This window comes from Panthera onca, chromosome A2, assembly GCF_046562875.1.
Source record: "Panthera onca isolate mPanOnc1 chromosome A2, mPanOnc1 haplotype 2, whole genome shotgun sequence".
Classification (NCBI taxonomy): domain Eukaryota; kingdom Metazoa; phylum Chordata; class Mammalia; order Carnivora; family Felidae; genus Panthera; species Panthera onca.
In genome coordinates, this window is record NC_138340.1 from 52,761,864 (window position 1) to 52,773,397 (window position 11,534).

Genomic DNA, 11,534 nt, shown 5'->3' on the forward strand with positions numbered 1-11,534 from the left:
CTATTTATAGGCTTTAAATTTCTTCTTCTTTTTTTTTTAAGTGGAGTAAGTCCATTTATGCAACTGTGTTTTGATTAGGAGAACATCGTTTCCACAAAAACACTGGGCTGTGTTGCAATGCCCTGCTGCAGACTCAGCACTTCCCTCCTCCTTTTCCTGGCTCTTCAGATTTCCTCTTGGATAGGAATTTAGTAAACCCCTTTTGTGTGCTTTGCATACAAAGAACAACCCGTGAGTTCCCTGGGCTCCTTTTTTTGTTCCCCAAAGGAGAGTGTGTGCTAATTGGCCCCTGTGGAAGGAGCTGTAGTAGAAAAGTGATAGCCCTTGGCCAGGAATCACAAGGGCCCCCCACCAGCAGCTCATTGTGTAATCTGGAGAAAGTTGCTTAACTTAGCCTGTGGGCTCTGTGTCTCTGCTCTCCTTGTCAGACTGGGGAGGCATGAGGATTACTTAGTTGATCTGCCCGTGGGACCACAGGCAGAATTTGGCCCAGCCAGAGATTGGCCAAGTGCAGGAAAAGACTTGATTAGGCTCTGACATTGAGTGGTAGTCAGCCCCGGGGGGGGAAAAAAAAAAAACCTCTGATTGATTTTGAAAACCATGAGAAAACCATTTGAAGGTAAGAAAATAGGCTTACGGGTTTATTCTTTTTTAAAAGTGTCTGGCCCAGTGTACATGGACGGGATTCTGCAAGCAGCCAGCAATAAGTGTAGCCCTCTTTCTGTCTGTAAAGACAATGATTTTGGCAATTTAAATCATCATTTTATTGATGTGTAAAATGCATCAACTCATACAAATCATTAAGTATACAGCTTGGATTATCACAAAGTAAGCACCATTTATGTACCCAGCACAAAGATCAAAATAAAATGTTATCAAGCATCCCCAAAGCCCCCTTTGTGCTTCTTCCAATTATTATTGCATCCTTCTTACACACAGGCAAGCATCTCTTGACTCTTAACGCCATGGGACACCTTTGTCTAATTTTGGACTTTCTGTAAAAGAAATAATATAGTATAGTGTCCTCTTTGGAGCCTGGCTTCTTTTGTAAAGAAAACTTTTTCATTGCAGATCTTAGCATAGTATTATTCCTTTTGCTTCCCATCAAGTGGGATCTTAAAAACAAACAAACAAAAAAAAGTTGTCTTTTCCTGGCTCCTGGGTGGTAGCTGAGTTATTAAAAAGTTAAAAAAAGGTATAGGCCATTCCTGATATCTCCGGGAAGTGACGGAAATTGGCAGCCTGTGGAGCTGCTGATCATTTGACTGGACCTCTGTCAGAAAATGAAAAACAAGGTGGCAGTCCAGTAGTCGTCCAAACACCACAGTCATTAATATAGCAGTCAGCTCCTATCCCACTTGTGGACCAGGCAGTTCACATTTTTTGTCTTTGGGTGAATGTACTCTTGGCTCTCAAGTACTGATGAATAAAGACCGTGAATATGTATGCCCTTCCTAGGGGTTTGGACTTGCCAACCCCATGGTTCTCTTGGGCTCTTGAATTCTTTCTTTTAATTACTTTCAGAAAAGCAGAACAAAGCCCAAACTAGGGCAGGACCCTGGGAGAGACCTGGCCTGGGAAATCTCGGAGACAAGTGTGATAGAGAGCTGGGGTCGCTAGTTATTTGGCCTGTGCCCCCACAAATCCTCAGGCCTTTAGCTTTTAATAAGCTCCCTTTGCTCGGAAATGCTTATTGCAGTGTGCCTCTGGGGATATGGATGGACTGACTGCTGAAGAAAGAGATTAAGAAGATAAGCAATAAAAGCCCATTTCCTGAGAGGTAGCCCAAGAAAGGGAGTCTCCTTCCCCCGCTGTTTGCTGTTTCTATACCCGTCCGATTGATGATAATGGGAATGGCAGGAAAAAGGGACAGTCTAAATGTCTGGTGTTTCTCTATATCAGATGTTGTGGTTTGTGACCTATCCATCCTCCCAGACCCCCTTCCATTCAGCTCTCCCATCAGCAGATGATTTCCAAACACTGTGCCAGGTACCATGATGTTCACAGAAGTTCAGTAACTGGCACAAGGTCACCCAGTGTTTATCCCCTTTTGCTTTTGGAGTCCTCTAAGGTTGTGGATATACCCTACACTATTTGGATGTGGTAGGACCTGGTTCCAGCTGGAGGCCCCTGAATAGAAAGAGGGATCTGGTACAAGGTCTAACAATATCCGTGCTTTCTGCGTGGGGCCCTAGAAGAAGAGACGGGGATTGGCCTTACTTGGTGCATGACGGAGGGGATGAAGTACACCTGGTGCCAGAGCTCAGATGTGCCTTAGCATCTCTTGTCCCAGAGGACTGGGGCATAAGTTTACCAGTTCAAGGATGTTATTTGTGCCCTATGAGTTTTGCTCACCTGATGAAGCCGTCCTGTTTGAGAGGTCCCACGTGGGAGGCAGCCCAAAGGCTTTGTGATCATATAGATTCGATTAGAATCCTGCGTTTGCGTCTTAATTTCATTTTCATCCATCCATTCTTTAGCTCCTATTACAAAAGGATTTGAGGCAGCTCTCATCACTTGTTACTATGTGGCCTTGGACAGGTTACCAATCCTCTCTGAATTTCATATTTTATACCAGTAAAATGGGAATAATCATGGGGCACCTGGGTGGCTCAGTTGGTTGAGCGTCCCACTCCTGATTTCAGCTCAGGTCATGATCTCACAGTTCATGAGTTTGAGCCCCGTGTTGGGCTCTATGCTGACAGTGTAGAACATGCTTGGGATTCTCTCTCCCCTCTCTCTCTGCCCTTCCCTTGCTCTCTCAGTCTCTCTCTCTCTCTCTCTCACTCAAAATAAATAAATAAACTTAAAAACATGATTGTTACTTCAATGTTTAAAAAAAAATGGGAATAATTATATAATATACTCCTGGAATTAACGTACAGATTATATCACATTTATCAAGCACAGTTCCGGGCACATCAGGGACACTTGTAAATATTGGTTTTATCTTTCTCTTTCGCTTTTAATTAAAATGGTAAAATGGGAGCTTCTGTGCTCTGCTAAAAAGGAAATTACAAAGAATCTTCATAAAACTCTGGAAGCAATGAGTGTGTTGGGAAGGGTTGCAAAGACTGGCCAGCTCCATTCTGCAGGATTTTTCTAAGAATGATGGTGGCTCGTTTCCAGCTCAGTTCTTCTGTCCCTTGGTGACTCCAGTTTGATAAGGAGAGGTGGATCTTTGGGAGTCGCCGACGCCATTGTCTGAAATGAAGATGACTGTGCTGTGCCTGGGGTTTTGCAATTGCTCAACTCCCCATTTTGACATTTATTTTGATTAAGACTCTTTTCAGCATCCAAGAGTGAGCTCTTGGAGTTTGGAGTTCATTTTTATTTATTCAAACTCCAAGCTCTAGAAGTACTGCCAGGCTTGCCGGAAGCTGGTGTGAAGTCAAGGCAGCAGGTTCCGTTGTGGCTGTGCTGCGCCTCCTCAGAGTGGCTATATGTCTGTGGGCGTTGGGTCCCTGCTCCCCATCGAGGCAAGGTGGGCTTGGAGCTCAGGCTGATTTCAGTCAGTTTTGGCATACACACTGCCATGGTAGCCCAGAATGGAAGGGGCCCCTTTCTTCTCCTGATCTACTGACTTTGTAGCCAACTGGGCATAAATGACTGAAGATAATTTCATTTACCCAGGCCCTGATAGCCCCTATCTAGGTATTGTGTTTTTGGGTTTTGTAGGGCTGTGTGTTTGTTTGTTTGTTTAATTCCTATGGCCTTCTTTTTCCTTCTTCCTTTTTTTTTTTTTTTTTTTTTTTACCTCCCCCATGCTCTGCAGCTGTCTTCCCCAAGCTTTGGAGCCAGAAGAAACAGAACTCTGAATCCTGGCTTGCCATTTAGTGGTCGTGGAACCTTGGGCAAGTGATGCTACTTCCCCAAGAAAGTTGTGAGGGTACATTGAGATAAGTGTGCAAAAACACCCAAGAGCACAGGGCACAGGGATGGTATTCCCTCTCTTCCTGTTTTCCATGTTATTCCAGGACATGCCTTCCCGCACAGCTTGCAAGGAGAGGGAGCAGCTGTTTTCATGGAAGAGAGAAAGGAGAGGGGTTAAGCACTGTAGGGGAGGGACAGGAGAGGCAGAGAAGATGGGTGAGAAAGATGCTTGGTGAGTTCGAGGCCCTGCAGGGCCGCAGGCGTGCCAGTAACAGAGCTAGGAAAGCACAGTAAATAAGGTTGAGGGGAAGCAGTCAGGATCCGCTGGGCCAGTTGAAAGGCCTGGACCCTCACCCCAAAAGCAGTGGAAAGTCATGAGCTGGATATACCATGGTAAGATTTGGCTGCTGCCTGGAGAATGGACTGGAGGAGATCTAAGTGGGTCTGGGTATAGACTAGCCATATATATATACATACATATATGTATATATATATATATATATATATATATATATATATATGTTAATATATATATATATACGTTAATATATGTATGTATATATATATATACACACTACATATATGTATATGTGTATATATATACGTGTATATACATATATATATATATATATATACACACACACATGCATACATACACACACTGTATATATATTAGCTGGCCTTTATGTGGAAGACGCCTAATCCAGGGGTTCCCATGTCCAGCTGTGCCTCAGAGTCACCTTGGGAGCCATTTCAGAATTACATTTCCCGGCCCTTTTCCAGATCCACTGAGTGACAGTCTCCAGAGACGTTAGGCATTTGAGAACCACAGCTTCAGTCTATTAAAAATAAATGGCTTCTCGGTGTCATCCTATGGGACAAAACACAATTCTCGTCAAGTTAACACAGACCAAATCCTGCTCTTTGAACATGCCTTTGAGTTTTGCGCTCCCATCAACATGAGTTCGGTTTCCAGAAGGACCCTTGACACCTTGTCCCTAGCACACACCTCCAGCCTAAGCATGTGTTCTGCCTGTGCGCCTATGGAGCTAATTAGGCATGCACAGGTGTGCCTAATGATTTGGGCTGCGATCACCCACTGTGCTGCTGGGACTGCTCAGGAGGGAGGCCAAAGAGAGTTTAAAGGCCCTGCTCTGAGACTTTTGCATATCTCCTGCCGGGTTTTTACTCCTGCTGATAAGGGAGCCTGTCCTGCTCACTAGGCCCTGTAAGCCAAATGCAAACACCACCTAGCTTTTGACCTGGGGGATTTCACCTCAGGCTGCTTTCACCCTTGTTGGGGCCTGTGGGCCATGAGAACTAAGGGAGCCAAGAAACCACAGTGGATTGTGTTTCTTCTAGGTTCTGTCATTCCCAGGTGGGCCTTTAAGGATTCAGGGGGTAGCAGTGATACCTCTGATTTTTTTTTTTTTTCCTAGAAGGCAATGCAGAAAACTGAAGCTGGAGATTATTTTGAGCATGGGAGACTGGGGGGCAATACGGACTTATAATTTTCCTTTGTGCCTTTCTGAACTGTTCTGAGAATGTTAAGATTATAAACAGTTTTTTTTTTTTTTATTTACCCTTTTGAGGTATAATTTATTTTTTTAATGTTTATTATTTTTGAGAGAGACAGAGACTGTGTGAGTGGGGGAGGGGCAGAGAGAGAGACACATACATACATACATACATACATACATACATACATACATAATCCTAAGCAGGCTCCAGGCTCTGAGCTGTCAGCACAGAGCCCAACTCGGGGCTAAAACTCATGAGTTGTGAGATCATGACCTGAGCCGAAGTCGGACGCCCAACCAACTGAGCCACCTAGGCGCCCCTTGAGGTATAATTTATGTATGCTCATTTAAGTGTGCATTTTAATGAATTTTGAGTGCATACACTCCACTCGTATATAACCACTACCACTCCAAGTGAGATACAGAACATTCCCAATCACCCCCAGAATTTGCTTTGTGCCTTTACTTGGTTAATATCCCCACCCTCAGTCCTAGGCATCCACAGATCCATTACCATATGGGCCATTTAAATTTTTTCCTTATTCTTTTCTGTGTTGAGAGGAAAAAAACAATATAAACTTAAAAAATAAAATGTGCAGGGAAGCAGGCAAGGTTTGGCCCCTCTAAGGAATTGCTCTTACTAGCCCGAAAGTTAGGTGGAGAGGCCTATGTGTGTTTGTAAAATTAGCACTTTCCCCCTCTCAGTATTCAGAGGAGGTGATTTAAAAGGAAGTTAAATATTTAAATATTTTGTTTAAATACGAAAATGGGAGTAAATCTCCTGTTGGAGTATGGGTTGTTTTTTGTTGTTGTTTGCTCTTCTGTTTTCTGTCATGGGCTCATTGTTTTTAATTATAGGTAGAGTTAAATCTTTAAAAATAGTTCTTTAATGCCTGCCCCACCCCCATAAGGAAAGATTGACAGCAAATACTAATAATAGACTAAGAGGTGACAGTAAACTGTGTGCAGTCCCCAAAGTTAGAGAACTTATCTTGAGCAGTGTCGGGAGGCCTTACTTATTAGTTCCCATGTGGATGGGGAAATGACTTTAATATCATTTTATAAAGCCTTTTCATTTGAACATTATTTGGGATGTGGGCAAAATGAGGTGTGGTGGTGCTATCTTTAGAAAACATGGAAAGAATGAGAGGTTTGCTAAATGCTTCCATCTGTTTTCTGACATCTAACAGGAGATGTTGAGTGTTTAGAGCAAACCACAGGAAGGTGTGAATAAGGTTGGTAACCGAAAGCCCCTGTTTCACATGCTTGCCTGATGAGAATCACCTGGGGTCTCTTGTTAAGCATACTGATCCTCAGGCCTTACCCCAGGCCTTTTGAATCAAGTTCCAGGGGATTCTTCTTATCGGGCAAATTCAGAAAAATGCTGAATGAGCATAATGCTTCCTATACCTTCTAAGTAGGCACACTTCTAAGTAGGAAGGTGATGGTGAGTTTTTCTCTGCCTAAGCAAAGGACAAATCCTTATAAACTTATTGGATTGTGAATTGAGGACTGGCCTCTTAAATAGGTGTGAAAATATTTATAAGGATTTTGCCTAGGGTACCTGGATTTTAGATTTCTCTGCGATTTCTGTGCATGTCTAAGGAAGGGGCTAAAATTTTAAGTAGCAACCTCTGCTCTTTAAATTTTACACATTTCTTGTAAGCTTGAGGGAATGCAGAGCATATTGTGGAAGCTCAGTGCATTTTTAATACTGGGGATTTAAAGCATTGTTGATGGGGAAGGGCTTCAAATTGCCTGGAAAATGTAAATGGTGCTAAGTTGGAGTTTTTCTTGTGGTCTGTCTGGGACTTGTTTTCTGTGTATAGTTCAGATATGAATAATTTGATAGGCTTTGGGATTTTTGTGTTTTTGTCATTCATTTCATAATAATATGCAGTCTCTCTTATAAGCATATCACTGCGCCGTGGGCAAATGTATATAGTTCAACCTGTGTCTTGCCCTCTAAAAGCAAGAGAAATAAAAAAATATTTTTAAGTAATAGTAGCACACAAGCTGATTCTAAAACTCAGAGAAAGACAAATGACCCAGAATAGCCAAAATAATCTTGAATAAGAAGAACAAAATTAGAAGACTCGCACTTCCCCAATTTTAAAACTGATGACAAAGCTACTATAATCAAGACAGTGTTGTACTATCATAAGGATAGATTTATAGACCAACAGAATAGAACTGAGAGTCCAGAAATGAACCTTTACACGTATGGTCATTTGATGACCATTCAACTGGGGAAGAAGAGTCTTGTCAATGAAATGCCGGGACAACTGGATTTGTACATGCAGAGGAATGAATTTGGACCCTTAATGTACAAAAGTTAACTCTAAATGATCATAGACATAAATATAACAGCTAAAACTGTAAAACTGGAAGAAAACTTAATAATCCTCATGACCTTGGGTCAGACAATGGCCTCTTGTATATGACACCATAAGACAAAGCAGCCAAAGAAAAAATAAATAGGACTTCATGAAAATAAAAAGTCTTGTGCTTCACAGGACACCATCAAGAAAGTGAAAAGATGACCCACAGAAGGGGAGAAAATATTTGCAAATCTTATGTGAAAAGAAACTTCTATCCAGAATATATATATAAAAAAAAAACAAAAAACTCTTAAAATTCAACAATGAAAAAATCCAGTTTAAAATTTGGCTAAGAATTTGAATGGTCTTTTCTCCAAAGAAACTATATACATGGTCAAGAAGCACATGGAAAAATGTTCAACGTTATTAGTCATTACAGAAATGCAGACCAAACCTCAATGAGCTACCACTTCAGACTCACTGGGATGGCTGTACTCAAAGAGACCGTATGAAGTGTTGACCCTGAAGTCAGAAACGTAATATGGTACAGTCACTTGGGAAGAGTTTGGCAGTTCCTTAAAATGTTAAACATATAGTTACCATGTGACTCATTAATTCCTAAAATAATTGGAGTTACTGTATCTGCCCAATTTTGTAGATACCCAAAAGAAATGTTCAACTGATGGATAAACGAAATATGGTGTATCTATTTAACAGAATACTATTTGGCAATAAATAGGAATGACGTACAGATACTTGATGTAAAATGCATGAGAACATGCTAAGAACAAGAAGCCAGTCTTGTATGATCCCTTTCTAGGAAATAAGCAAAATAGACAAATCAGTAGAGATAGAAAGTAGATTAGTGGTTTCCTGGGGAAAGTGAAGAATGGGCACTAATTGTTTATAGGTTCAGGGTTTCTTTTTGGGGTGATGGAAATGTTCTGAAATTAGATATTGGTGATAATTATTCCATGAATGTACTAAAAGCCTCTGAATTGTATACTTTAAAAAGATAAATTTTATGGTACATGAATTATATCCCACTAACATGCTGTTTTTTGTTTTTGTTTTTGTTTTTTTAATAACTAACGGAAGGTATTTAGTGATAAATATCAAAAGGAAGGATTCCAGATGATGAAACATTGTCTCTATGCTTGGTGTAGGTAGATTGAGGATTTATGAAAGAGGTGTGTTTGCATTGAGTGGCTTTTAAGGAAGATGAAGACTTGGCTATGTAGCTGTTTCCAAAAGGAAGAGTTCTGAGTCACAGAATTCAGCCTAAGATGAGGTCAGGAACTCAGGAATGTCTTTGGAAGTTCAGCTTGGTAGTTATACGGGGCCAGTGACAAGTTTCAATTTAAGACATAACTGGAAAGTCAGGATGGTCCCAGATGAGTGGGGTGGGGGTGGAATCTTGAATGCCAGCATAAGGAATTTTCTGCTGTAGAAAATTAATAAAAAGTGACACATCTTGGAGCTGTGTATTGGAAAAATTAATCAATGGCAGAATGTTGCATTAAATGGAAGGGAGAGAGCTCACCTGTGGAGATAACCATTAGGAGTCTGATACAATTGGTTTGAGAAGGTTTTCCTTTTTAAAATTACCTGAAACTAATTGATTGAGCCCTGGGCCTTCTGATACCAACTTGGTGAATTTGAAAGGCCTCATACACAGATGTTATTTTTACTTCATTTCCTGAGAAAATGAATCACAGTTTCCTAGTAAAGAGCTGTCTGGGGGTGCTAAACAATAGTGTGTGGGCCCATGCTTGGCCAGTCCATTCATTTTGGTTTCTTTTTCTTCTGTTACTCACTACCTGTGTTTTTTGTTTTTATTTTTTCCTTTCCTGACTTCCTTCCTGCTTGGTCTTCTGTCTCTCTTAACTTCAAAGCTTTCACCTTCCATCTGCAATCATGAGACAGTTTAGCAGAGAAAATTGCCAATATTTCTTTGTACAACGTAAAACTAGATATTAGTTGTAGGAGAAAAAAGAATGAAGAAAATCTTTTCATGAAGCCCATATGGAGGCAGTAATATAGGCTGTATCAGTGAATACTTTAATGGAAAATATGCAAAATATGATAACATTTTTCCTTAAGTGAATTTAATATAAAAGGAATTGAGGTGTGAGAAGGCTCACTGTGAGAATTCTTTTAAGCCTGTAACTTGCTGATCTCATAGGATCTCAGCATTCCCATTTATGACCTACTTCAAAAGTCTTTTCCAGAAGTTTGATGTCTCCTGTTTTGGTATCCTGAATAGCAAACTTAAGACCCCGATTGTGCCTCCAGTCCTGTATGGTGAAATGGTCACCCACATTCCTGAGACTGAAAGAACTAGAAGATTGTCACATTTTCACAGGTTCACAATGAGGCCATCTAACTAATCTCAGCTATCTAATTTATCATTTCTACCAAATGGTCTTTTGATCTTGGATTGCATCATTAAGGGTATTTGAAAGATTGCCATGGCCATTTCGATTTTCCAGTATGAACATGAAATTAGACAGGTACAGTGTGGGCATGAAGGTGGAGTTATCACATTGCAGCAGGAAGCCTGTTTGTTTAAAGAGTTTGTCGGGTTTTGTTTATTTTTCTTTTGGGGTGAGTGTGGGTAGGGTGGCTAAAGGCAGGAAAGGTGAGGCTTGGTCCTTTTGCTCTTTTCAGGTGACACTGTTGATTTGTGTTGAGACCTAATACCGAAAACAAACCTGTGATACCCTGCGAGAAAGGGAGGGAGGGGGTGAGGTAGGAGAGTAGGGGGCAGGAGGGAGGGTCAGGGCCACGTTTGGAGTCAAGACTCCTAGTTTTGAATCTTAGCTCTGCCACTTTCTGTTTTCCTGAGCCAAGTTGCTTCACCTTTCTGAGCCTGAGTTTTATCAACATAAAATGGGGGCAGTTGGGAAGATGAAATAAATTAACTCATGAGAGGATTCGTGTTGTCTGACTTATAAATGCTGAGTCCTGTGGACACTTCAGAGTTTATCATTCATGTTTTTTGTAATAATATGTTAATGATATACACAACAGTTTAAAACTCTCCTTTTGGTGTAAGTATAGTTCTAGAGAGGTATAATGTTCTCAATAAAGGACTTAAATCATAGTTTGTGGAACCTGGTTACTTACAGTGGATATCCTTTAAAATGGCAGCCAGTTGTAGTCTAGAAGTTTATGCTCAAGGTGGCACTGTTTCCCCATAAATTTGGTGATTTTTTTTTTTTTTTAATCCCTGTCTGTTTCAAGTCAAGCAAATAACTGGATATATATTTAACACCTTCTCTGCCTCGGATAGTCCCCAGGCCTTCTCACCTGTGACACCCCACCCACTATCATACCCTAGATACTCAAGTTTACCAATATTCACTATAACTTGCATGTGAGAGGTGAGCCATCATTAAACTAGTTGATCTGTTAAATTTTTTAAGACATTTCTTACAACAATACTTTACAGTTTAATGCTTTCATTTTGTATTTTGGTGTTTTTAGGTCTCACATACATGAAAAGGTTGTAGGCCCCGGCTCCTAATGTAATAAAGGACATGATACAGTTCTTCCTCAAACTGATTGTGGTACAGGGGAAAATCTCTATGCCGAACTTTATTTTTGCTAGTAATCTGTATCAGGACCACCATATTATTTGCCACTTCTTGTCAGAAACTACAAATACGTTTCACAGGTATGGGCGTTCTGAGCTTGATGTGAATTGTTTTGTTTTGTTTTTAGATCCGGGGATTTCTGTCACGATTTGATAATGTCCTTCCTGTCAGCCTGGCATTTGACAAATGTACAGCTTGTTCTTCCAAAGTAAGTCACTCTG

General features: G+C 40.8%; 1 protein-coding gene across 4 annotated transcripts in view; it reads left to right on the forward strand.

Annotated features, from left to right (window-relative positions):
• The window catches only part of ATG7 (autophagy related 7), a 342,261-nt gene that overhangs the window by 161,932 nt on the left and 168,795 nt on the right, over nt 1–11,534 (forward strand). For all 4 annotated transcript variants that reach the window (XM_078442745.1, XM_078442743.1, XM_078442744.1 and 1 more), the window contains one exon: nt 11,441–11,521. In XM_078442745.1, the coding sequence (XP_078298871.1) occupies nt 11,441–11,521 (81 nt within the window). The remainder of the gene's footprint in view (nt 1–11,440; nt 11,522–11,534) is intronic.